Source organism: Podarcis muralis, chromosome 15 (assembly GCF_964188315.1).
Source record: "Podarcis muralis chromosome 15, rPodMur119.hap1.1, whole genome shotgun sequence".
Taxonomy (NCBI): Eukaryota; Metazoa; Chordata; class Lepidosauria; order Squamata; family Lacertidae; genus Podarcis; species Podarcis muralis.
This window is the reverse complement of record NC_135669.1, coordinates 2,575,503-2,603,261: the sequence shown is the minus strand read 5'-3', so window position 1 is coordinate 2,603,261 and position 27,759 is coordinate 2,575,503. Positions and strand designations below refer to the sequence as shown.

General features: G+C 43.6%; 1 protein-coding gene and 1 long non-coding RNA gene across 6 annotated transcripts; one reads left to right on the top strand and one right to left on the bottom strand.

Moving 5' to 3' along the window:
• Positions 1-44: 44 nt before the first annotated feature.
• Positions 45-15,960, top strand: LOC144325678 (uncharacterized). Its single transcript, XR_013390898.1, has 2 exons — positions 45-6,081; positions 12,417-15,960. It is a non-coding gene; the product is annotated as an uncharacterized LOC144325678 (long non-coding RNA).
• Positions 7,288-27,112, bottom strand: C15H8orf58 (chromosome 15 C8orf58 homolog). 5 transcript variants are annotated; one of them, XM_077919639.1, is made up of 7 exons: positions 26,935-27,090; positions 15,023-15,693; positions 13,039-13,200; positions 11,646-11,838; positions 9,760-9,872; positions 9,289-9,404; positions 8,239-8,482 (listed from the first exon to the last, which is right to left on the bottom strand). In XM_077919639.1, the coding sequence occupies exons 1-7, from the start codon at positions 26,981-26,983 to the stop codon at positions 8,380-8,382; spliced, it is 1,407 nt and encodes a 468-aa protein (XP_077775765.1). In that variant the 5' UTR covers positions 26,984-27,090; the 3' UTR covers positions 8,239-8,379. The 5 variants fall into 5 exon arrangements, with proteins under 5 accessions (XP_077775764.1, XP_077775763.1, XP_077775767.1 ...); XM_077919640.1 differs by having other exon boundaries at positions 8,345-8,482; positions 9,293-9,404; positions 26,935-27,100; XM_077919638.1 differs by lacking the exon at positions 9,289-9,404 and having other exon boundaries at positions 7,288-8,482; positions 11,646-11,826; positions 26,935-27,110.
• Positions 27,113-27,759: the final 647 nt, after the last annotated feature.

Sequence of the window (27,759 nt, the reverse complement as noted above, 5' to 3'; positions counted from 1 at the left end):
CGGAGTGACGCTCTACCCGGAAGTGGTTGGCGGGAGGCGGAAGAGAGGGCGGGGGCGCTTCCCTCCCGAGTTCCGCGTGTGGGCGGGTCTCCCTGGAGGGGGTTCTGGCGGCGGAAGAGGGGGCCGCGCGAGGCTCCCAGCGGCGGGCTGCCTGCCGGGCTGCGCTGCTTCCCCACAGCGGCCCCCAGGGTGTTCCCGGCTCCCCTCGTCGCGGCCTTGGCCGAGTCCGCCGGGCCAGCGCTGCCCCGAGGCCGCCGGGGGCCCATGCAGACCCGCTTCCCGGTCAGGTTTCACTTTAATCATTTCTTTTTCTTTTTTTTTTTAAATTCAGTTTTTATTGAGATTTCTTAAGAGAGAAAGAAAAAGATAACAGAAAAAAAGAAAAAGTAAAAGTAAAAGAAAAAGGTAATACACACAATACAACATACTAACAAAAAACAGAACTCCATAAACAAACCGTTATAACACAACTCGTATTCCTTTTAGACTTCCTTCAGCGTTACCGACAATCATTCGTTACTATCCTTTTGATACACACTCCTTCCTTTTTTCCATATTACCGATTATTCTTCCCTTCCTCGCAATCTCTATTAGGCAATATTTAATATTTATTTACAAAGCCTCTTTAAATCCCACTAGCGTTATTTTTAAATCATAATTACTTTCCAGATAACACACAAATTTCTCCCAGTCCTTTATAAATTTTTGATCTTTAGTATGTCTAATTTTCCCTGTTAGTCTATCCAGTTCCGCGTATTCTGTCAATTTTACTCTCCACTCTACTACTGAAGGGACATCCTCCGACTTCCATTTCTGGGCTAACACGATTCTGGCTGCTGTCACCGCATATTGGAAGAGCTTATAATCCTTTCTCCTGACATCCTTCCCTATGATGCCTAATAAGAATGCTTCGGGTTTTTTCACAAAAGTATACTTCAACATCTTTTTCAGCTCGTTATAAACCTCTTCCCAAAAGCTTCTAACTTTATTGCATTCCCACCACTGATGGAAGAATGTCCCTTCTTTAGATTTACACTTCCAGCATTTGTTATCCACCTTATACATCTTTGCCAGTTTAGTGGGGGACATGTACCATCTATAAAACATTTTCATCATGTTTTCCCTCAGTAGTGTGCAGGCCGTAAATTTTATGTTCTCTTTCCAAAGCCTTTCCCAATCTTCTAATTTTATATTGAATCCTAAATCCCTCGCCCATTTTTCCATCACCGGTTTCACCTCTTCGTCTTTCATGTGCCACTCCAACAGTATTTTGTACATTTTTGATAAATTTTTATATTCGTTGTTTATTATCTCTTTTTGGAAGATTGATTCTTTTTCCTCATAGTTCCTTTCCTTCAGTTCTTTTTTAAACATTTCGTTTATCTGGAAGTAGTTTAGCCAATCATACGTTAATGCCTTGACCTGTTCATAGGATTTTATTTTCCACTTCCCACCTTCTTTAAAAACCATCTCTCCGTAATTTCCCCACTTCTCCCTCATGTTGATTGTCTTGATACACCTCATTTCTAGCGGGGATAGCCAGTGTGGAATTTTGGGTTCTAATATATTTTTGTACCTGTCCCAGACCTCTATTAAGGCACCTCTGAAGATGTGATTTGTAAATCCTTTATGTACCTTCTTTTTGTCACTCCATAGGTACGCGTGCCACCCGTATCTGTTATTAAAACCTTCAAGGTCTAGTAGCTCTTTGTTCTCCAACTTTACCCATTCTTTTATCCAGCACAAACATGCTGCCTCGTAATAAAGTCTCATGTCTGGTAGGGAGAAGCCACCTCTTTCTTTTATCTCTGTCAAAAACTTAAATTTAATTCTCGGCTTCTTCCCTTCCCAGACATATCTTGAGATCGCCTTTTGCCACTCTTTGAAAATTTTTATACCTTTTATTATGGGTATCGTTTGGAATAAATATAACAGCTTGGGAAGCACCATCATCTTTACTGTTGCTATTCTCCCCCAGAGTGATAATTTCAGTCTGGCCCACGACTCCAAATCTTTTTTTACACCTTTCCATACAGGGATGTAATTGTGTTGAAATAAATCTATGTTTTTATTGGAGATCCAAATTCCTAAGTACTTAATCTTCTTTACTATCTCAATCTCTGTTCTTTGCTGTAAAAGTTCCATCTTGTCTCTATCCATATTTTTGACTATCATTTTAGTCTTTCTTTTGTTCAATCTGAATCCTGCCAATTTGCCAAATTCTTCCATTTCGTTTAGGATTTCCTTTATACTATCTGTAGGTTCTTCCACAGTCAGGACCACGTCATCTGCATATGCCTTAATTTTATATTCATTTACCCCTAATGTCACCCCTTTAATTTGTTTATTTTGCCTAATTGCGTTTAAAAGAACTTCCAAGACCACTATGAATAGTAATGGCGAGAGTGGGCACCCCTGCCTTGTACCCTTCCCTATTTTTAATTCCTCCGTGATGACATTGTTTATTATCAATCTTGCCTTCTGCTCTGTATAAATAGCTTGAATACCATTGAGAAAATTCTGACCCACCTCCATAATCTCCAAATTTTTTAACATGAATTCCCAGATTACATTGTCGAACGCTTTTTCCGCGTCCACGAATATTAGGCTTGCTGGTTTATCGCATCTTTCGGACAGAAATTCAATAACATTAACTATATTCCTTATATTATTCCTTATCTGTCTGCCCGGTAAGAAGCCCTCTTGGTCACTATGTATAATCTTTATCAATATCTTTTTTAATCTCTTAGCCAAAATTCCCGCGAAGATCTTATAATCTGTGTTTAATAGCGAGATAGGCCTGTAATTCTTAACTTGTGTAAGGTCCGAATCTTGCTTTGGTATTATTGTAATAAATGCCTCTTTCCATGTTACAGGAATGTCCTTCTCTTTTAGAATGTTATTCATTACCTTAGTCAACGGGTCTATCAGTGTGTCTTTCATTTCTTTGTAATAACTGGCAGTGAACCCATCCGGTCCAGGTGCTTTCCCTCTTTTTAACTCTTTTACAGCTTCTTCTAGCTCTTCTTTATATATTGGGGCATTCAGTTGTTCTTTATAGTCTATTGGGATCTTCCTTACCGCTTTTTCTTTTAAATATCTTTCTATTTTCTTATTATTATTCCTCTCCTTATTCTTATACAATTGCTTATAGAAGTCCACAAAAGCTCTCCTAATTTCCTTCGGTTCTGTTGATTCTTCTCCATTTACCTCTATTTTACTAATTGTATTTACTTCCTTTCTTTTCTTAACCTGCCAGGCTAGCCACTTTCCTGATTTATTAGCGTACTCAAAATTTTTTTGCCTTAATCTTTTAATGTTCCCTTCAACCTCCTTATTTATCAACAACGCAAACTGGGTTTGTAGGATCTTTATTTCCTGTTTTATCTTCGCATTATTTGGTTTTTTAATCAATTTTTGTTCGTGGTCCATGATCTGTCTAAGAATCTCTTTTGACCATTTCTCTTTATTATTATTTTTCCAAACGTTCAGTTGGATCAAGAGGCCCCTCATCACTGCCTTACTTGCATCCCACACCACGCTCATTTTTGTCCCTTTATCCATATTATTCATAAAGAATTCGGTTAGGTTTTTTTGTATTTTCTCCACAGATTTTTGATCATCCCATAAGTTGTCATTTAACCTCCACCTAAAGGAGCGCTCTTCAAACCCTTTTAACTCCATTTCTATCGGATTGTGGTCTGAAATCACCTTCGCCTGAATTTCTATTTTGTGGACTCTCGGGGTTAGTTCGTTCGAAACCCATATTTGATCTATTCTAGAAAACGATTGGTTTGGTTCGGAGTAATAAGTAAACTGCTTCTCCAAAGGATGTCTCAACCTCCAAATATCTACCAGATTGCAGTTCTTTGTCAACGTAAAAAACGTTTTAGGTAGTTTTCCATCTTTAGTTTTTGTTTCCCTTCGTCTGTCCATTTCTGTTGAGACCACACCATTCAGATCTCCCATTATTATAATCTTCTGATCCATATACTCAAATAATTTCTCCTCCAACTGGCTAAAGAATTCTGTCTTATTCCCATTTGGTGCGTATATCCCAACAACTATCATCTTTTCCCCCTGCCAGTTAATTTGAACCGCAATAATTCTCCCCTCTTCATCCTTAAATAATTGGTGACATTCAATTTTATTTTTAATATATAAGACAACGCCCCTTTTTTTCCCCTTATCTGAGGATATGAATTCGTTCCCTAATCTTTTATTAATCAAAATTTTCCTATGTTTTTTGGCTACGTGCGTTTCTTGCAAGCATATGATATCCAGATTTTTCTTTTTTAAGATGTGTTCGATTCCATTCCGTTTCTTTTTGTCATTCATTCCATTGATGTTCCAATTCCATAATTTTAATGTCATTCCTTTTACCACTTTTTAGATTTTTCTATGCTTTAAGATCCTTATAAACCCTCTGTCCCTTCTCCCTCTTCTTCTTCCTCCTCTTCTGATTTTCTCCCGGTCTGTTCTTCTTCTACTCCTACTTCAGAGTCCCTTCCACTTACTCCTCCTTCTGCTCCTTTAGTCTCTTCCTCTTCTTGTTGTAATTCTTTGTATCTTCTTGTAAATTTCCCGACTTCATCTGAACTTGTCAGTCTTCTCCTTACTCCTTTGTAATGGAAGGAGACTCCTTCAGGGAATTCCCATCTAAAGTCTATCCTATTTTTTTTAAGTAGTTGCACTAATGGTTTGTAGACCTCTCTTCGTTTCAATAGCCTTATTGGAATATCTTTAAATATGATTATGTAGTTTCCATCAATATAGAGTCTCTTCTCTCTGTTCTTATACAGAATCAGATTCCTCATTTCTCTATCCTTAAATGTTACTACACAATCCCCTGGGAGTTTCTTTAGTTTATTTGTTTTGCCTTTCATTCTGAATGCGTTTTGTATTGTCTTCACAATTTCTGCCTCCGACATTTCCATCCACCTCGCAAATTCTTTTATCAGTCTTGCTTTTATGTTCTCGTTTTGTATTTCTGGTATTTGCCTCAATCTCAGATTCACTTCTTTCTGTTTTAATTCATTCATTGCAATAGAGTCTTTTAGTTCTTCCTGTGCTCTGTTTAGATCTGCAATCTCATTTCTCATCTTTTCTTCTTCCCGCTCACTTTAATCATTTCTACATCCATTTTTGAAAATTGAAATTGGCAACAGGTGTGTGAAAGTAGTCTAGGCTAGGGCACAAAATAGCCTGGCAGCAGCACTATGTACAGTCAAGTGAAAGCTCTTCACGTGTATCAAGACTGCAAGCTGAGTCAGTAGTATTATTCCCATATTGCAGACGGAGGGGCTGAGGCTGCGAGAGCGTGGCTTCCCTAAGGCCGCCTAGTAAGTTCATGCCACAGACAAGATTCAGACTGGTTGCTTTCTAATTTGTAGCTCAGTGTCTTGGGTCACATTCCTATCATAACTTACCTGGGAATAAGTCCCATCAAACTCAATAGGATTTACTTCTGGATAGGCATGTGTAGGATTGCACTGTTAGCTGTTACTCTTCACCAGGGGCAGGCAGACCACAGGTTTGCAGGAACTTTTTTCTTTTTACTATACCCCAAGATCCACCAATGATTATGTGTGTAATTAAGAATTAAACCATTCTGAACCCAGGCAGAGAAACATACGAACTTCACACACAAATCCACTCCTGATTACCCCCAGCACACCTTTCCCCGCTTCAACAGTATAATTTGGGTGTCGGGAATCATTTGTTTGCCAACTGGGAGTCAGAAAAGTGCAACCAAAATGATAAAAGGGATGCAGCAGCTAACTCCCCCATGTTGCATTTGGAACTTCTTAGAGAAAAGGCAAGTGAGAGGATATTACAGAAGTATATAAAGTTATGCACAGAACGGGAAAAGTGGGTCAAGTTTTTCTCCTGCTCTCGTAACCCTAGAACTCCAGTGACATCCAATGAAGCCGAATGCTGGAGAATTCAGGACAGACAAAATAAAGGACTTCTTCACACAGGTTTAATCTTCAGGCAGAGGAGGGAGAGAACCCTGCCTGACAGCCTGGATAATCCTCACCAATCGGTAGAGAGATGGATGGATCAATGGCCTGGCTAAGTGTAAGGCAGCTTCCTATGTTCCCAACCAATTTTACATAATTGCTGCAGGGAGGTTACTGTTAAGAATTCCTGCTCCATGATTGCAGTCATAGGATTGTTGTCTTCCACATGACAGTGTATGTTATGACTCCACTTGGTTCAGCACCCCAGGAGGGAGGGAACATGCCAGCCAGGCATGTGTCTCTGCCAGAGTCCTACTCGAGTGTAGGCTGAATTCTTGACAGTTACAGCCCTTTATTATCTTGATCAACCACCACCAACTCTATATGTTGATGTAACTCAAGACTTCCTTGCTGTTCCTTGCTTTTAACGACGCATCAGAGGGCTACGGACAGAGTCCGTGCAACAGGCACCAGATGTCCAGTGCTTTTCTTTTGTTTGGGAAAAAGTCTTTGATCTATGAGGCCAAATCTAACTCTGTTCTTCCTCTCCAAGCTGTGCACAGGAGGGCAAATCCAACAAGGGAAAGCAGTGGGGGAGGGAAAAGGAAGAGAAGAAAAGTTACGTGCAAAGATCCTTCTCTAGCGAAACCCCAAATTGGGGGGGGGGGGGCTTGTTTGCTGCCAACAAATCACAAAGAACTTCAAAAGTAAAAGTCTTCATTGAATCCTGTTCAAGGCATTCAGCAACTAATAAATTAAATAAATAATAAGGTGGACTTAGGAATTTGCCGTTCCTGAGGTCCGTTTGTAACCTGAAACCGTTCTTAACCTTTTGCTAATGAGGCCTCCTGCTGCCGCCGCGCCACCGGTGCACAACTTCCACTCGCATCCCAGGGCAAAGTTCGCAACAAGGGGCATCTACTTCTGGGCATTCTTAAGGAGGGCGGTATGTAACAGGAGGTTCCACTGCACAAGGTCAGGCCTGTCTAGCTCAGTATATCATCTGCACCGACTGGCAGCAGCTCTCCAGGCCAGGTTTTCCAGGCAGGAGTCTTCAAGCCCTGTTTGGTGGGATTCATGGAAGTATCTGCTTGGCTCTGAGGAACACAGTGTGGTGACCTAGATGGACCCTAAGTCTCATCTAGCAAGGCTCTCCGTATGTTCTCACAACATGCTATGCATGTAGGGAATTCCTCCATACACACCCCATGGAGGTCCTTTCACACATGCAATATCCCCCACCCCAGGCTGAAGTGGCACAATTCACAGCATTCTGTTGAACTTTCAGATAACTTTCTTCCAACATAATTTCAAAGGCAGAATGTAAAAAAGTCTGCAAATAGTTTTATTTTCCTCACTTTTATATAACTTGTGAATATATCAATTTCCATCTATATACACATACATGCGTGACCATTAGGCCATATAAATATATACAGGGCTCACTCCATATGTGAAGTTATATAGCTGTATGTGAGCACATACAAAAAGATGTGGAGTGTCAGTCATTTGTTTAATAAGGAAAACCATAATTAAAGGCAGGGCCAATAAGTTATTTCACATTCTGCCATGCAGGGATTTCCTAGTGAAGACTGGGAAAAGAGGCCTATCCTCTCCCCTCAGAGCCATCGTCCTCACCTAGTAACCACACACATGAGATTTTATGCCTATGCTCCTAATCAATGAGACAGCAGCCTAAAATCTTAGGCGAGTTGGCAATGATGGGAAAAGATCTTTCTAACACAGAATATGGTGATGTTTGGTGGTGTGTATGAGACAGACCTAAAACCTGTTTTCTCCAGAGGGCCAGCCTCAGGGAGATCTGTCCCAAAGACAGTGTATAAAAATAAAAAGAAGGGCAGGCTAAAGAAAACGAGGCTATGTGCCAATGTAAAACTGGCTCTCTGTAGATTGTGGTTTGTAAATAGAGACCCAACACAATACAATATATGTGCTGATACAAATCATGGTTAATTTATACCAGGTCCCCTCCTAACCATGGTTTACAAAGCCCACATTGGTGCATAGTTTACGTTACTGCACTGGTGCATATGTAATGTGAAAACAATAAAACAGGACAGAAGGGGTAAACTGCAACAGGAGGAAGCATTTGCTCACAAGGCTGGCTTCGAATTTGCAGACTGTGGCTTGCAGGGAGCAGTTATGTTTCCACTTGGTTGGAAAGGTTTCATAGAAGAGAATCATTTTGCTAGGTGGAGATTTTGTGCCTCCATTCTTTATCTGAAAGTCTCTTCTCTCTTCCACTGGAGGGGGATTCAAAGCTCACCACCCTCACAAAGTAGGTGGAGCATTTCGGCTCCCAATAAGCTCACAGGGAAGGGAAGAACAGTCCATGTGCATGACAGCACTGACTTGGGGGCCCCAGATCTGTCATGCCTCCAAGAGAACCTGTGGCTCACCGCATGGAAAGGTGTTTCGATCTGTGCTTTTTTCCACCTAGAGTGGGCAGGAAACGCCACCTGGGTTGGGATTCTTCTTTGTCCAATATGGTATATGTTCTGTAAGGAAAATAAAAAGGGATGAGGGAGATCAGATAGGAGGCACTCACTCAATAGGTTGCTTGCAACACAGGTTGCTACAATATCCAAACTACCTGGCGTTAGTAAAAGTTTCTTTCCCTGCGCATGAGGCAGCTGGAAATATGAGCTCCACTTTTAACAAACACATTTTCCCAATGTAATATGTAAGAGCTGGAAGACTGGGCTCATGCCCAATGCCACTACACCAAGTCTGACTGGGGAGTCCCCACTGGCACACCCCAAAAGTAACAAAGTGTTGTGTTTTTACTATTTTTTCTTGGGAGCCCAGAGTGGCTGGGGCAACTGTTGGGGGTACTTGGTCATTCGTTTTCAGAACAATGTCTTCATGAGTTTCTGCATTTAAGATGAAACTCTGGCTGTGAAGCTGGATTGTTTACACAGGTTCAAAGATACGACAGTGAAGTCATGGACATGCGCAGTACGTTATGTGAGTGTGACTAAGAGAGACTTTTGGTTTTGATCTGCTGAGAGGATGCAAGCCGATCTGTCGCTGTGGGAATCCACAGCAGTCTCTGTAAACAGCAACCATTAAGCTTAATGACAGGCAATAAAGTAATCTGCCTAGAACAATTGTGTGTTGGTCATCAATCAAGACTAGGGGCCGATTTCCTCACGCTTCACTGTAGACTGTATTTCAACTCTGTTAAAAGCCTGGTCAGAAGCAAGCTGGGTGAATCTGCTTATAGCAGCTATCACGCCATAAACAGCCACAGCAACCCAGTCAGATGAGTGGCATATTTTTTTTTTAATCATCATCATCTTACCTACACTGACTGCTGCTGGGGTCAGGCTCACCAGATGAGATGGGTTCATTGGCCCGCACAGATTTCCTCGTAATCCTGCTGATCAGCCCTTTGACTTTGCCCCAGTGAGAGTGGTCCTGAGAGAAAGAGGACACAATGTGGAGAGACTGGGTCTATCCCAGGGTACATGACATTTATACCAGCCATAATCCCAACATCGCAGAAATGAAACCAACAGCCAGGAATCTTTGATCCCTTCTCTGTCATTTTACTGAAGGGAAGGACGTTAGTCTTGTGTCTACTGCCAAGAGGATTAGAGATCACCTGTGGGTGACCTGAATGCTACCCAGTTGGTGGCTACCCACGCTCTAGACTCTAGACACTATACCACACTGCCTCTTTGTGCCATCAGTCACGCCTCTCCAGATTTAATTCAATCTGGGAAGTTTTTTGAAGATTCCCCCCCCCCCTAATGGAACACAACAGACCTACCTTGAGCTTCATGCCTGGTGGCAAGGTGTGTGAGCCCCCATCTAGCTGATCCAGCAAACTGGGAGAGCTGGCAGAGTGGGCCGTTGACTTCTGAGGGCAACCAGCCTTGTTCCCTATGGCAGCAGAAGTGTATGTTAGCCAACACAATCAAATCATAAGAACATCAGAATAGCCCTGCTGGATCCGACCGAAGGCCCATCTAGTCCAGCATCCTGTTTTTAATTTATTTATTACATTTATATCCCCATCTTTCCTCAAGGAGCTCAAGGTGGCAGATATGGTTCTCTTCCTTCCTATTTTAGCCTCACAACGGCCCTGTGAGGGAGGTTAGGCCAAGAGACTAGGAGTAGCCTATGGTCATCCAGTGAGGTACATCCAGTGGTCCGAGCCTCTAACCCAGGGGTTGTCAACCTGGTCCCTACTGCCCACTAGTGGGAGCTTCAGGATTCTAGATGGGTGGGAGGGGGTTCTACAGCACAACCTGAATCCTCCTTCCATCGAGCACAGGTGGGCAGTAAGGAAATCCCTCAAGAAAGATGCATTAGTGGGCAGTAGGTATGAAAAGGTTACCTACCCCTGATCTAACCACTACATCACACTGGAACCATAATTTAACTGTGGACTCTGCTCTCTTCATGAACCCAGTGTCCTAAAAGGACTGCCTGAATCAAGGCTCAGTCTCATTTGAGAACGCGTTTAACCAGAAGGTGGAATCTTGTTTCCTTCTGGCTTTTCAGCTTGTTGCCAATTTGCCTCCATGTCTAAATTCATTATATTTTCTCAGATAGACATCTCCCAAGAGCATGTTCTGAATGTAACACCTAAATAGCTCCACTCATTTTTGTTCTTGATGACAGGTCTAAATGTTGTACAGTGTGACAGATCACTTTTCTTACGTGTGTTAAAATTTCCAATAAAAAAAACCTGAAGGACCTGGAAATCTGTTTATACTTATTCTACTGATCTGAATAAATTAACTGCAACTTTGAAAATACCCAGCTCAACTGGTATTATATCCCTTTGCTACATTGATGAATTTTATGAAGCAATGCATTTTTAGGAACAGAAACAACTTCACACACACGAAAAGGTAGCAACAGAAAATTTCTTGGAATTTTCTGAGAAGTTTCTGCTCCACCACATCACAACTTTCAACCTTTTTTCAAACAAATAGTTTCAAACAACCTGGTTTCAAAATGATAGTTCAGTGTTATCAAACTCCAGCTGTAAATTACCTCAGATTAATAAGAATTCATAAGGGATGTGGGTGGCGCTGTGGTCTAAACCACAGAGCCTAGGACTTGCTGATCAGAAGGTCGGCGGTTTGAATCCCCGCGATGGGGTGAGCTCCCGTTGCTTGGTCCCTGCTCCTGCCAACCTAACAGTTTGAAAGCACGTCAAAGTGCAAGTAGATAAATAGGTACCGCTCCGGCGGGAAGGTAAACGGCGTTTCTGTGCGCTGCTTTGGTTCGCCAGAAGAAGCTGTACACTGGCTCCCTCAGCCAGTAAAGCAAGATGAGCGCTGCAACCCCAGAGTCGTCAGGGGTCCCTTTACCTTTACTAAGAATTACTTAACATATACCCACAAGAGAAAAAAGTGACTACCAATGTTGGTAGTCTTACGTTAAAGCGCTGACCTTTTCATAACTTATTTAAAAAGCTATCAACAATATTCTTAGAAAACAACTGAACCTGGATCCAGCATGTTTTGTTAACATTTCTAAAAGGGGAAAGGGTTTAAAGATAAGAATCCTATTTGTCATGTGATCACAGTAGATGAGTATGTTGCCTCAGTACCAGAAACGTTTGCATGCTCTGGCTAAGATACTCTAGTACTCAGGATCAGGGCCAATGGCTTGTCTTTAAACCAAGAGTCAAGAGCTCACCCAGGTTACGGGCTGGGCTCCGTAGCGCCCGCGTGTCCGAGGCAGAGCGGGCCCGGAAGTGGTGGAGGTGCCAGGAGTCAGCCGACTTGAGATGCTCCGCTTCTTCCACCTCCTCCATGGTTGCTGGATCCTCAGCCTGCATTTCAAGTCTCATCAGCCCAGGGCCATCTGGCACATCTTCAGAAAAGCCTTCCTGTCAGACAAAATGGTAGCAGAGTTGAAGAAAAACCATTCTAGAAACACATGTCTGGGGGACATATTTCAGGTTCAACAGCTGAAATGGGGCTAAGATTAAAGAATGTGGAGATTACTGATCCCAGGACTATGGATCCAATTGCAAAAGAGCCAGTCTGGTTAGAGTGCATAGCTATGACCTGTGAGAACAAATCCCCTATAGGCACAAAGCTTGCCCCCCTCAGCCTACCTCACAGGGTTGTTGGAGGGGGGGAATGTTGCTCTCTGCTTCTTATATGTGATTTAAAAGGAAGTAATTAAATAAAATGAGCCCTTTCAGTTCACAGAGTGTGTTTGTGAATACTGCTGATTGGTGATGTTGGTTTTCAATATGCATAGGGTAATTTGCATTAGAAAATTTTCAGTTAAGCATCAGAAAATGTTGTGAGATAATAGAAAAAGACCTAATTTTTATTTGCTTGTATTTGGTGTTGTTTTTTTTTAAAATGTCCACCACCAAACTTGCCTAATACTGTATTTGCAATTGGCTCCTGTGCATTCTTGCTAATGAATGTATGAAACTAAAATTTTCCACAGAAAAATAAAGCACTAAAAAATGTCTGCCCCACATACTGCTGCTGACCCACTGATGAGTCAAGTCCAACACATGAAAGCAGCTCATCTCTTTGGCAAATGAAATTAATGAAATATGCCGAGCTGGCGAGATTAACAGGGAAAATTCAAAACCAGCAGGACCAGATTTTCTGAAGGACTGGAAGAAATTTATGTTATATTTGAAAGACAACTGTAATTATTTAACATCGCTAGTAGGGTTATGGAAGTTTTGTAGGAAGGATTTTATAAATTATTGTGAAGATGACTGGGATATGGATGTAAGATTTGAATTATAGCAATAAGTAGTAATACAATTCAGAATGAGAAAGGAATTTAGAAAACCATTAGAAGGGGTTGAAGAAAGTCTCAGGCGATAATAGCCAAAGATTTGCCATGTTGTTTTGTAAGTTGTTATGTTGGAAAATATGTGCAAAAAGTAATAAAAATTATATTAAAAGAAAGAAAGGAGCTCATCTCTGCCCACCACCACTTCCTGCCCCCAATGTCCGTACTGCCATCTCCTTCCTACAACAAATTGACTCAAAATCAACATGAACTTGTTTCTATAGCCCTCTAATAAACAGCCCTCAGCCCTTTCTCTCACGTTCTCAGATTCCTGGACCCGCACCCGGCACTCCACAATCTGCTGCTGATGCTGAAGTCGAAGGTTGGCCTGCTGCAGGTGGGCGATCTTCTCCAGCATCTGGCAAATGTGCTCCAAGTACCGTAAGCCCTGCCCAGGCATGGTCAGCAAAGCCTCGTGCACCTAAGAAAGGAGCCAGCATGGGCCATCAGGGATAGGAGCTCACTTGCACATTCCGTATACAGCAGACAGCCAACAGCCCCAGAGAGAAGCAGTCTAAAGTGGAGGAGGAGGCGGCAAGCAGCTCCTGAAACAGCCCTGCAGCATCGTGCCACAGGCTCATCTCCCAGTGGCTGAGCAGATGCCCATGGGAAGCCTGCAAGCAGGACCTGGGCTAACAGCCCCCCACCCCCGCTTGTGATTCCCAGCATCTGATATTCAGGGGAATACTGCCTTCAATAGCAGAAGCAGAAGGTCGCTCTCATGAGTCACTGATATCCATATCCTCCATTAATGGGTCTCATCCTCTTTTGAATCCATCCAAGTTGCATGCTGTGGGAGTGAGTTCCATCGTTTAACTATGCACTGTATGAAGAAATACTTATTTTTGTCAGTCCTGGACCTTTCACCTAAGTTGAGTTAGCCATTATGAGCGGGGAAGGGGAAAGAAATAAAGGATTTCCAAGATCTGCCTTAAGGAAACAGATGGTGCCGGCTCTGAACAGATTGTAGTATCAAAATTTCACATTTATTACACCAGGATGGATTTCAGTGCAGACACTGAACTCACTTGGGAATGTAACTGGAAACATCTCTAAGCAAAGGGCATCAGATGTAGGAGCACAAACTGACGTGGCCTGTCTTTTCATCCAAAGTATTCAACATTGCTTAGCAAGACCAAAACCTCAGTGTCAAATATGAAAAATAGCCGTCATTTCCCACAATACACTGGTACCTCGGGTTAAGAACTTGGATTAATTCATTCTGGAGGTCTGTTCTTAACCTGAAACTGTACTTAACCAGAAGTACCATTTTAGCTAATGGGGCCTCCTGCTGCTGCCACGCCGCAATTTCTGTTCTCATCCTGAAGCAAAGTTCTTAACCCAAGGTACTATTTCTGGGTTATTTCTGGGTCTGTAACCTGAAGCCTATGTAACCCGAGGTAACACTGTACAAAAAAGCTTGTGCCCGACTGTTTTTGAACAGATGGATTCAATAGTTGGACTAGGGAAGAGCTTTATGGGTGCCAGAGTCCAAGTTGGCTTATGTGAGGCAGCCATGCTAGAGGATTGGTTTCTGGAATGCCAGCTTTATTCTGATATTAGGGAACAACCACCACCACACAGATACACAAAACACTGTTTGCATACTCTAACATGCAGTCTAGATGTATTTTACTTTGTTCTCTTTTGATATGGTCTATGGACTAATTCAGTAACTTTTATGTATGTATGCATCTAGCTCAAACTCAGGTGAATCAAGACTGGAAGGCCAAGTAAGTTCTCAAGTGCCCCAGCACCTTCCTCCTAAAAACCGGGTCAGGAAAGAGCAGCGTGTGCGCGTTACGTTATGTCACTAGAGGGCAAGGCCCTTGCCACATTCCAGCAAGAGGCAATTAGGCAAGGTATCGTCATCAGGTGGAATGGAGAGCATTTCCCATACGAAACTGCCCCACCTGGCTAGTGGGAGGAGAGACTGGGATACAGCAGGAGAGGATGCAAGCTATCACACAATCCTGGGTCACTAAAACTGCCAGCCAGTCATAAAAGCCGCCTTTCCAGCCATCTATAGACCTGTTTCCCAGCACACGGCTATTCCTTCTCCAAACAGGAGACTAGCTTGGCAGAAATAAACACCCACCGCAAAGGAACCTAGAAAAGGAAGAGCAGCTTTTGGCCAAACCATGCTTAAAACTGGAAAACCTGCTGCAAAGGAGCCTGGGAAAGAGGACCTGTGCTTGGCTTGGCTTAAAACAGCAGAGCAGTGCACCTTTCTCCCCACTTACCTGTCCTTGTGGGCTCCGTTCCTCTGGGGTGCTGTTGCCAGACAGCATAGGAATCAATTCCCCTGCAGCAGCACCCACATTCTCGTCGACGCTTGCTGCCCGGTGCAAACGATAGGAATTCAGGCCCTCCAAGTCCACTGGGCTACGGGGCCTCTGACCCAGCCGCCTGGGGGATCGGTGAGGCAGCTGGTGCTTCTGAGACCGCTGGACCACCTGGGCCAACTTCTTGCTGGCAGAGAGTTTCCGGCAGTAGGCACGATCCTGGATGGGACCCAGGTCCTCCTGCTCTTCACCTTTGGGGAAGCCTTGGCAGGGAGCTGCAGAAAGTGGTGGAGAGTCTTCCATCGAAGGCTGGAAGCCATCAAGACAGTCCAAAGAGAAGCTTTTCTCTGAGCCCTCCGGGCTGGAGGGAGAGTGATCGTTGCTGGTCATTTCAACACCAGAATCCTCCGATTCAGATTTGAGGAACCTCCCGCTGATAGGCAAGAAGCCTAGCTGGTGGGGGATGGGTTCTGTTAGGGAGCCAGCCTCATCCAATCGATCCACCTGGCTGTTTTTCTTGCCATCCAGCTCCATGTTAAGGGGGCACTGGAGTTGAGGTTCCTGTAGACTCTGAAACATGCTGACTGAGGTCAACACCACGCAGTTCTCTACGGGGCTCCAGGCACTAGCTGAGATTTAGAAGAGAAGCAGACATTGTTGAGACAGAGGCCAACCCTGCTCCACAGATCATGAAAAGCCCAACACCTGGATCCAAGTAAATATAGTGCCTTCCCAACAGATAACTCCGCCCTGGCCACTCTCCTCCCCCCAAAGCTCCTTTGGACGAGGAAATGTGTGTGCTTGCAACATATGCATTCCAAGAATATTCCTCATGCACCTGAATCATGCTGGCCTTTGCTTCAGACAAGGCGTGGCAGAGAAGAGAGAGCTGAAGACGGTGCTAAGGAAATAAATCTTGGGGGAATAGCTTCGGCACAAGTATTATTGCACATGGACCATGAATGGTGTGTGCCACCCTACTGCCAAGACTTGCCCACCTGTCTTCAGTCTCTCAATCGGTCTGTTCAAAAAATTATGTAACTGGGGCTACAAGAGAGGTCTTGTGCAAACTTTGTGGCCCCAGCAACTTTCACACATTCTACTTAATTTGATGGCAGGGTTCTTGCTGTTAGCCTGTAGAAGAAGGGGTGGACAATCTATGGCAGGGGTCGGCAACCTGTGGCCCATGGGGGCAGTTTAACTAGCTCACGAGCCGCCCCCAAACCAAGTTGCCCACTCAGAGTCATCGCACGCACGCAATCCAGCCCACGGAGAGATCTCTGCGGGACTTGACCGGCCCAGGCAGACCAACACCCTGCCGACCCCTGATCCATGGCCTCTGCCTAATTTCCCATGAGAGTGGGGAGAGCCCAGAGGGAGAGAAAAACATCACACTGTGTGCAAAGGAGGTTATATAAAACAAATGCTAAGCAGTTAGACAACACTTTCAGAGTGTTTTTACTGCCACCTCACAGACATTGTTTCAGTAATCTTTTCAAACAGCCCTCTAAGGTAGACCAATATTATCTATACTTATTGTACCAAGGAGGCCTAGAGAACTCAGCTCGCCTAAGGTTATCCAACAAGCTCTTAGTAAACGGAGACATTGGAACCGGAGGCGTCCCAGTTCACAGATTATTCCTTTTTACAATATGCTGGTGACACTCAGCTCTGCTTCTCAAGATCTAAATTGGAGAGACCAGTTTCTGGATGCCGCGGTGGGATGGATACGGGGAAATAAATTTTGCTTGAATTCTGGCAAGTGGTTCTCTTTCCCAATAAATTGGTCCACTGCCTGAGTGGATGGGGGTGACGAACACCCTCTGAAGCAGCAGGCACACAGCTTTGGGGTGGCTCCTGGGTCCAGCTGTGTCACTGGAGCCCCAAGTGAACTGCTCTGAGTTACAACGGATTCAATTAATCCTCCTCCTCATCACAGCGAGGAGTGCCTTTAGCAGACTTCTGCTGCCAAGACAACTGTGCCTGTTCCTGGACTGGAACAACTTAACAGGCACTGTTAACCACAAGGCTGAAACGCACTCTGTGTGAGGCTTTCCTTGCGCTTGGTCCAGAAACTGCAGTTAGTGTAAAATGTTGCAGCATATTAGCTACACAGGAGAGAGTATCTTTGTGCCTGCACTCCAAGATCTGCCCGTTTGCTACCAGACTGAGTTTAAGGTGCTATTATTGGATCAAGGTCTTACCCCAGATGTGCCAACTCAATCACTTCATTATCTGCAGAACAGGCACTTCTATAAGAGCCACAAAACATCCGTTCTGCGCTTGTAAGTTGTTCCTTTAGAGCGGGATCACTTGCATTGCATCAGGCAGGTACCATCACTGAAACCTTTTAGACATCCACTCTTCTGTTTCGGCAAGTCTAACCAGACATATGATTTGGTTGCATCTGTTCTTAGGTTTTTTAACTGTTTTAAAGTGTTTTAAGTATGTTTTTTCTTAACTCTATTTTTTGTTAAAGAAGTGTTTGTCACCCTGGACTCCTCTGGAGGTAGGGCAGGATAAAAGTTTCAAAAACAAATACTCCTGTGACCATGCTAAAGCCTTCCATGCCGCCTTTAGCCCTGCTGATGCTGCAGTGAGCCCTGGGAGATGCAGAGCACCTGAGTGACAGGTGCCTCGTCCTTCCCCCAGCACCATCTCCACCCCCAATACAGCTACTCTACTGTGGCCAGCAGGACTCCCAATTTTTATCCCACAGGAAGGTTGGGAGAGGAGGGTGGGCAAAAAGGCCAGCAAAGAAGGAAATGCAATCTGTCTCCTGGAATTATTGGAGGCATTACAGGATCTTTAGGTTGCAATCTGGCAAACAGGTAAAGTTGGCATTTCGGTGGTACCAGGCACCTGCAAGAATTCCCTCTTCTGTGTAAACCACTTGGTAGGGTATTTTGGGTTTATCCAATGCTAATTCTATTCAAGAGTTGAAATTAATGAACCTTTGTTATACATGTCCATTAATGTCAATGGATTTACTCTGAGTAGGAACCCCACTGAATACAATCCTTTCTGTTTCAGAATTAACTGATTAGTTTAATTTCTATTCCTCCTTTCCTGGAGACAGTGTTCTCCCTGACCAAATTAAAATCCTCAGCCGCCCTACTCCTAGCCTCCCTTCTAGGCACTGACCAGACCCAGACCTGCTTAACTTCACGAAGGTGATTGCATTGCAGTTAGACAAGTTATGTTAATTGCATCATTGGAATGTTTGCTTCTGAGCTGCAGCTTCAGAAACAGGAGTTTCCTCCATCCATGCATGCAATTTAAGCCAAAAAAGGTAATTCCTAAGCCTTTGTGTTTACAACAACATTGATGGTTTTTATTTTTGACTCCCTTTACTGACTAGCACAAAGATAACTCCGGAGGTATCTCTTAACACTTGGATTAAATACCGGTAAATACCAAAGAATTTATATTTCATAAATACAGCGAACAGAAATGTGGTAACTACTAAGATACACCTGCATGTCAAATAAAGTTTAGGTTTTATAAGTCAGGATTGCATTTTTTTTTTTATTTCCCCAAATTTCCATTTTAAAAAACTTGCATTTTTAAATATAGTTTTCCATATTTAACATTTATAGCATAGAATGAAATATATGCAGCACAAAAAGGAAAAACCGAGGGATAACAACTGTGAAAAAACGTGGTGGAGAATCTTTTTTTAGCCCAAGGACCAGGCAACCTTCTGGGGGCCACATGGTGATGGCAGAGAGCATGGACCAGAGGCAAAAGCAGACAGGATAAAGAAAGTCAACTTCCCAGAGCACAAGAGGCTCGTTTCTACACATGCCCTTCTCTATCCACCATCCAGACAAGAAAGAGGCACCCTCAGAGTTCAATAACACATTCTAGCCAAGAAAACATACTCAAAAAGGGTATGATCCACAGCAGTTCCTGGACCAGGATAGCCTGGCCTTGGTAAACCATCCTAGTGACTTCCTGTCTGGACTGCTGCAATGCACTCCACATAGGGCTACCCTTGAAGATGGCCTTGAAGCTGAAGTTAGTGCAGAATGCAGCCACCAGGTTGGAGGGTGGGGCAATTCAGAGGGACCATGTGTTAGCAGTCCTGGAAGTGTGGCACTGGATGCCAGTGAACTACTGGGCCCCATCCAAGGTGCTAGTGCTAGCATACAAAGTTGTAAACAGCCCAGGACCCAAGGATCTAAGGGACAGGCCTTACAACTGAAAGGAGAGGTCCTGTTGTGATTCCGCTGCTGGGTGCTGCTCTGCTAGCACTGACCCATAACACAGCCATGTTACTTTCTTGGTAGCAGTCCCTGCTTATGGAATGAAATATATGAATATGAGTTGTGGGGATATTTGGTTTGCTTTCAGAAGTTCCCAGAATTCATTTTATATTGCTGTTTGCTGCTGTGGGCTCCTTTAGGATGGGAGAAAAATAAAGTAAATAACTCCTGATTCCCTCTGCCAATCAAAACTTTAATTTCAGAGGCCTAATTTAGAAGAGAAAAGACAAAAGTGGGAGCCCACTGCAGATGGTCTGTCTGCTTTCAGTTCTGCATGAGGCCTCCCTCTACTTGCATTCCAGGTGGTAGAGTCACCCAGACCAGTGGGGGGGGGGCACTTGAGTTAAAGTCATTATGACTTCTACCGCACTTTTAGTACTAGTACTGTGCCATTCTTATCTAAATGAGCCACACAACAAGCTAGGCATTCCCAACAAGGATCCTACATTTAATTTATTGAATTTTTATTGCACTAGCCAAAAACCATGGCAACATCCAAAGAAGGAAAAGGAAAGGAAAACAAAAACAAAACAAACAAAAAACACAGCAGTTGCTACATATGCAGTAAAAGCTTGGTCCAATCCACCAAAATTTCTTATTACACAGAATAAAAGGTAATTCTCAAATATAATGTGCACATTAGATCTCAGAGACCCCTTTGCAATTGACCACTAGCCCATCCACTTCTTTCCTCCTAATCCTCCTACCAGCGGCAGGGTATAGAGAGCCTCCTTAGAAGTCCCAGAGTCTTCAGTATCACTCAGCAGCCATTTCACCCTCTCCGTCCCGGTTAGACTAGTTTCCTACAAAGAATCCGGAATCAGGGGCCCAGTGTCTAGAAACACAGGATCACTCCCTTGGCTCTAGAAGCCTCTCTCGACTGGAACAAAGTGGCCTCCAACATGCAGGGTGAATCAGATGCGGTAGGGGAGGAAAAGGAGCCCTTTTCTGGATGGGGGTGGAGGCACTTTGGCAGTCTGGCACAGGAATTTAGATTTCTGCATCCAACTCACATTCTGTAAATAGAAATCAATTGAGTAAGATAATGAGCCAGAACCTATTCAAAGAATGTGTTGCTTTTGTCCACTGCGTCCACGGGAGAGGAGATTTTAGAGGACAGGATGTTTGAGCCAAGCTCTGGAATTATTAGAATTACAGCGCTAACTGTACATGGCAGAAGTAAATAATAATAATAATAATGGGGGCCACAGAGCCCTATCCTCCAAAAGACAATGTGGCATAGAATTCTGAAGGCTGCAACTGATTCCAGAATAAATACATTGGAAGTTTTTTTGGCCAGGTCCATGACTTGTGTGGGGGAGGGATTGGATTTTGGCAGTGCTCAGGAGCAATCTCCCCTTTTGCCTAGAAGCTGGCATGGACGTTAAAATGCTTAAGACCTCAGTCTCAGGTGACATCTCTATAGCAAGCACTTGTGCATCTACACCACCAGCACAGATGAGCACAGATGCCATCACTATCTGTTTTTAGGTGCCAGGCAAAAACATCCTCCTTCTACCCAGGCTTAGGGTTTTTAATTGGAAAGGTAGTTCCTTGTTATGCCCATCTTTTAAGTGGGGAGTGGCCCAGGTAGTGTACAGAATAGGACTTGCTGCTTTAAAATATTGTCAGATGAGCATTTCAGTTTTTGTGCGTTGCTGCTTTCATCTGACTTTGTTGTTTTATTTTACTGTGTAAGTCACTCTGAGGCACTTGAATGCAAAAAAGGAACAATCTGATTTTCTGAGAAAACGAAGTCATTCTGCAACAATGCCAGTTAAGTATTCCTTCCCCATCCATGTGCACCAAGAGCTAATTCTGCATGCAGCAACCTTCCTCTGGACTGCCCAGAAACATCAGATGCAAGACCACAGGCAGAACGAATGGCCAGGGCTCAACCCACACCATTCCCAAGTACAGGCAGAAGGTGGGGGACACAGAAGAGAAACAAGGGGCCCATTGGTGTCCATCCCAGACTTGCCAAAGAGCCAAATTCCTTCACTAACTGAAACAATCATATTATTTGTTTAAACCACAGTTTCCTAAATTGACCCCATGGGGGTCAGTGGAATTTTGCAGGGGGTGGGTGGAAAATAAGTTTATGAGGTATACTGCAAGAAACACAAAAACCATTGGGAACTTCAAGCCGCAGAAATAAAGGGCACGGGGCATGTACAGAACGCACATCCCTTGCCAGCGAGGAACCTCTGTATTTAACAATGTGATTTCACAGTCCAGCAGCATTCCATATTTTTAAATTGTTATGAATTCCGGTAAGGGAGACTGAGGAATAAGTGTTGATTATATAGTCATATTTACACTGCTAACAATTTGGGTTGGAGTCAAGGACCGCTGTACTAGCTCATCAGGGGAGTCAATGAACTCACACCTTTGGGAAACCCGGATTTAAACCCTTCCTCCTCCACTGCCTCTTCTGTCGGGACCCAGGCCTGCCCTCTGGTACTCTGCCCGGCACCTGGTGCCCCAGCCCCACTATATAAACAAACAAATAAACAACATTGCATCGTGGAGGCAGTGGTAGGATCCTATGTAATGGCTGCTCCTCCTATCCAACTCACTCTCCCTCCCCCCAGACAAGCAGAGCCCAATAACGAAGATCCATCATTATTTCTCCCTCTCTTTTTCTGGCATCCTGAGAACCTAAACACAAGCATATCTCCGTCTTTCATCAGCCTGGCTGGACTTTGCAGTTCCACTGAAGTGTGGAAGAATGCGCAGCCCCAAGAGGGCCCTGCAGGGAAACAGCAGAGCTCTTTGCGGAGGATCTGCCATCACCTTGCAATCTGAAGCAATCATTTCAACCAGCGAAACCAGCACAGCTCCATCAAGAGCTCCCCACTGGTCCTGCCACAGAGACCTCCACTCTCCTGAGCCAGCCAAAGGCTTAAGGTAGAAGGGTGGGGTGGGGAGGGGGGAGAAGCAGGAGGAGGAACAGGTACTGGAAGAAATGAGAGATGAGCCGTTTGATCTATATGGTCTGAAGTCTCTCCAGGTGGAATGGATCCAAACCTTCACCTTCTCCCCTTCCAACTGTACCTATTTAGTAATACCAGTACCTGCTTTCTGAATAACAGTATTGGCAACTTGTGAGTAATGAAACCAAACTACACTGACTCAGGAGGAAATTACATTAAACTTAAAAAGACTTGGGCACCCACTTGTTCTGCATCCAGAGAGCTGGTTTAGAAAGCATTGCAAACTCAACAATATCCTGTCGTTTCTTACTGCTTCCCAACCCCGTCCAGCTGTGCTTAAAGCCAGTCATGGGACTGCTGCCTTACTTCCAATATTTGGGAAATGGGGTTGCTGAGTTTTGAAATTTGAAAAAGTGCACTGAGTTTTGAAATTTGCTACAGGGAAATGCGACGTTTCTAAAAATGTGCTTGGGAAGCAGAACCTTGCATTAACAAGGATAGTTGGTGGGCTCCCACTCCCATCACCACAGATAGCTCAGCCGATAGAGCATATGAGTCAGGGTTGTGGGCTTGAGCTGCACACCAGGCAAAAAATTCCGGCATTACAAGGGGTTGAGCTAGATGACCCTTGTGGGTCCTTCCAACTTTATGATTGTCTGATCTGATTCAATATAGGATGGCGATGGGAGTTGTAGTCCAGCTACATCTGAAGAATCCGTTGCTCTGTCCCTGCTCCCGCCAACCTAGCAGTTCGAAAGCACGTCAAAGTGCAAATAAACAAATAGGTACTGCTCTGGCAGGAAGGTAAATGGTGTTTCCGTGCGCTGCTCTGGTTCACCAGAAGCGGCTTAGTCCTGCTGGCCACATGACCCGGAAGCTGTACGCCGGCTCCCTCGGCCAGTAAAGCGAGATGAGCGCCGCAACCCCAGAGTCGTCCGCAACTGGACCTAATGGTCAGGGGTCCCTTTACCTTTTTTACATCTGAAGAGTCACAAGTTCTCCATCCCTGCTGGGACAAAATTATGGACCAGTTCATACGAGTCAGTGTGGCATAGTAGTTAGACTGGGACTGAGGAAACCCAGGATCAAATGCCACCTCAGACGTGAAGGCACTGGCTGGCAAAAGGCTACTCACCATACCTCACTGTGCTGTAGTGAGAATGAAATTGAAGAGCCATGTATTCCACCTTAAACTACTTGGTGGAAATACCGGTAATTGTTCATGATGAGAATATGCATGGAGAGCAGGCCCAGGACCTAGTCCAGCTTTACAGCAGATGGGTTCTGTCTCACAGAAACATTGCTAGGTCTAATGTACTATTTTTCCATTCCTTGGAATGCATACCGTAATTCTTATCTGCAGACTGCAAAGAACTGGGACACTTAAGTTAGGTAGCCAATAATGGGAGCAGATAAAGAAATAGAAGGCCCACAGTATCTGCCTTTTCAACTGAAGACATTTTGTTCTAATGAGCTTTTCCATCCCAGCAGAATGAATGAATCTTCGCCATCAATCTATTCTGTACAGCTTATGTTTTGTTTAGTTTTGACTACGTCTATCTTCTGTCTTTGTGTTTTGTTGTTTTTATTGTACATCACCTTGAGGCTATCGTTCACAACGATGGCCATGGATCACGAAAGTCTCTGATCTGAGCTTTTGCCAATGGCTGATCACAAGCTTTTCTCTATAGCCATGAGGACTGGAAACTTGTATCAAAGTCAAGTTTCCAAATGTTGTGCAAGACACAATATTCCACACTTGCATAATAAACTGGGACACATACCTGCAAACACCCAAGTCCTTTTCGCAGAGCAACAGCTCAAATGCTCCACAAATCTCACTGTTGCTCAACCAGTTGAATTTCTGAATATGAATCTGTCATTTATGGCAAAGTGAGCAAAGCTAATGGTTCAGCTCTGCTCATGGTTTAGCACAGACAAACCAGTTCTGAAATGTAGTTCTGCAAACTGGACAAGAAAGTAAATCTGCCACATTTAGTACACATTCAGACTTACTTCTCAGTAAACAAATAAATGAGCAACCTTATGTACACTCAGAAGTTCGACTATATTCAATGGTGATTACGCTGAAGAAAGTGAACACAGGATTGGAGTCTAAATCATCCAGCACATCTATGCAACCTCTTGTATGGATGGGCATTGGACCTCAACTTTTCTTAAGTTTTACAGTGTGGGCATATTCAAGTCTAGGCACCTACATGGAAGCAGTGAAGAAAAAGGATCTCTATTGCATCACTCCAATCTCTAATACAGTACTCCAATACCAATTACTCCAATACCAATTTTTATTTATTTAAAATTGTATTAATCACATTCATACCACATCTGTCCTAGAAGCAACTTAGGGTGATGTTCTTTGAGGTTATCCTGTTTTATTCTAATAAACATGCAAAAGAGGTTAGGCTGAAAAAATAGAAACTTTGACCCAGTCCCCCTTAGCCTTATGACTGAGTGGAAATTTGAACCCAAATCTCCCCAGGCCAGAGTCCTACAGAAACTCTACCAATTAAACCACAAAAGCTAAACAAACAACAGAAAGTTTTTCCCACTCCCTGGAGGGAAGCATTCAGGCACTGGAATGAAGCTCGTCTCCTCAGTCTGGTCCCCAGCTTGTATGTTGTCCTAACTTTTCCTCCCAGAAAATAACACACACGTGTGTGTGGATAACATACGGGGGGGGGAAGTGGATAACATACAGAGAATTAACAGTCAAAGAAGGGGGGAAATGGAAAATTAAATCCTACAAAGAAGTAAAAGAATTTGTTTATGATTGGTTGCATTACTATCAGGTTTGTGAAATGTTTAAAGAAGATTGTAAAATGTATGGATATGGTGAAAAAGAATCAAAATTCCAATTAGAGATATTGAATAATGAGTACAAAAATTTGTCTAAAATGTATAAAATGTTGCTGGAGTGGTTTACAAAAGATGAAGAGGTTAAAATTGTGGAATGAAAGATTAAAATTTACAGCATGTACTGCGTTAAAGGAAAATGTAATGAAAATGGTATACAGATGGTATATAACGCCAGTAAAATTAGCTAAAATGTCAAAACAAAAAAAATTCCTTCCAGTAGCACCTTAAAGACCAACTAAGTTAGTTCTTGGTATGAGCTTTCGTGTGCATGCACACCAAGAACTTAGTTGGTCTTTAAGGTGCTACTGGAAGGAATTTTTTTTGTTTTGACTATGGCAGACCAACACGGCTACCTATCTGTAACTAGCTAAAATGTATAAAACATGTAATAAGTGTTGGAAATGTAAAGAAAAAGAAGGGACATTCTATCATATGTGGTGGGAGTGTAAAAAGGTGAAAGGCTTCTGGGAAATGATATATAATGAATTGAAAAAAATGTTGAAATATACGTTTATTAAGAAACCAGAGGCCTTCTTATTGGGATTGGTAGGAAATGAGATAAATAAGAAAGATTGTAAACTTTTCCAATACGCAGTTACAGCAGCGAGAATACTTCTGGCCCAAAAATGGAAACAGGAAGAAATATCAACGGTGGAAGAATGGAGATTGAAATTGACTGATTACGCAGAACTGGATAAACTAACGGGGAAGATTCAATATCAACGAGACCAAAAGTTCATCGAGGACTGGGGAAGATTTACAGATTATCTGAAAGGCATATGTGATGAACAGATAATGTTTGTTGGCTTTCAAGAGACTCTGAAAAATAGAGAAATATTGTAAAAAAGAGAATAATAGGAGGGAAGGAGATATCTAAAGGCAATACTAAGTTAAGAAATGCGTTAATAATATAGATGTAAACGAAAGATCGGTGGAGGAGCTGAGGGAAGTCAAAAAAGAGATGAATGTGTGATAAAATGTGAATTGATTGTATAAAAAAATTGTTGGAAAATGAATAAAAAATATTATAAAAAAAGAAAAGAAAATAACACACACATTTTGCAAGGCCATTGTGTTTAAAAACAAGATAATCACATCCTAAATAAAAGAAAGACAAGGGACCAGATGCCCAGGCCAACTTCTTTCAAGGTCTCCTACATTTGTGTGCACACACAACTTTCTTTACCAAGGGCATAAAATACGTCTTTGAGCCTGTCTTGCAGTTATGCAAACTTGTGACTATCACAAATGTGACACAGAAAGAAGAACGCACCCAATTTAAGTGCCACCCCCAATACCTTAATATGCCTTTCTGTTTTGGGCATCGATGCATCCTGCAATATAAAAGCAAAACGAATTTTATGCAAGCAATTTAAAATTTAAACAGACGTACTGCTTTTCTGTTTATCAAAACTGCAGGACAGGCAACATTACTCTTAAAAGCCCCGGCACGTTCATCAAAGAAAAGCAGAAATGCATCCTGTGCGTGTCTGCCTTTATGCTCAATAAATCTCAGAAGAAATACACAGAGGTCAGCATGCAATTCAACAGCCATTTGCACGTCCACTTGCGCTGGAATCCTACGCACACTAACCAGCGGTAAACCCCACGGAGCTCGGTGAGGCTTACTTTGGAGTAAGGGTTCCTAAGACTGCATTGGTAAAGGCATTCACGAGCAGCGTCGCGCAAAACAGCCCTCGAAAGCGAGACGAGAGACTTTCTTTAACAGAACTCCGGAGACCAGAAGGGGCGAGTCGCCCGGGAACCCGCCAGCCGCGCAGAAACCCACCTCCGCGCCCCCGAGGCGCCACCGAGAAGACGCGCCGCCTGCGCAGCATCTCGCGGCCGGAGAGGAGGAGGAGGAGCAGCGGCGGCGGCGGCGGCGGCAGCGCGCCAGAGATTTATACGCGGCGGGAGGGCGCCGCTCCCGTGACGCCGCCAGGACCCTCCCCGCCGGGGCAGCCAGGGACCCCCCCGAGCCCGGGAAGGCAGGAGAGCCCGCCTCTCTTCTTACGACAAAAGCCTTCGTGCATCTGAAGATGAAGTGAACGGGAGTCCCCCAAAGCCTCTAACCCCCCCCCCCAAAAAAAAGTGTTGGCCTTCGTTTTATTTTAAAAGTATTCATTTCTTTATTTGCAGAATACCGTAAATATATATACAGTACTGCCAACGTTAAGAAAACAATGGACACCGAAAAAACCAACAATAAAATAATTATTGCTGCATTTGTTAGTCACTTTGAGCGTCAAGGTAAAATGCAAAGAAGCAAAACCAAGTAAAAGCTGATTTAAAAACAAAATGTTCCTAAAACGTCCCACCCTTGTTAAAAGATGAAGACAGCCTTTGCTTTGCTAGCCTTGAACTTTTCCTGGAAATACCGTATTTATTATTCCCACATCCCCGTTCCCAGGATGGTGAAGTATAAGATACAGTGAGCAACCACAGACATGCCCATTTTACTCATGGAGCGAAATCAGCTTTCTTGTTTTAGTTTGCTTTTAAAAATGCGCCCGAAGTAGTTTTTGCCAAGCTGGGCTCTCCAGTTGTTTTAGCGCCAACTCCTGTCGCCTCAAGCCAGCACCTCCCCTTGACTTCGGTGTGACATGCTCACAGG

Bases quoted from the DNA above. Each gene is read 5' to 3' on its own strand.
- C15H8orf58 (XM_077919637.1), bottom strand. From the start codon at position 26,983: ATGCTGCGCAGGCGGCGCGTCTTCTCGGTGGCGCCTCGGGGGCGCGGA. The intron at 13,201-15,022 runs GTAAGTGGGGAG...CTCCTTTCTTAG, and splicing joins AACGGAGCCCACAAGGACAG to GTGCACGAGGCTTTGCTGAC. The intron at 11,839-13,038 runs GTGAGAGAAAGG...TTTGTCTGACAG, and splicing joins GGGTCCAGGAATCTGAGAAC to GAAGGCTTTTCTGAAGATGT.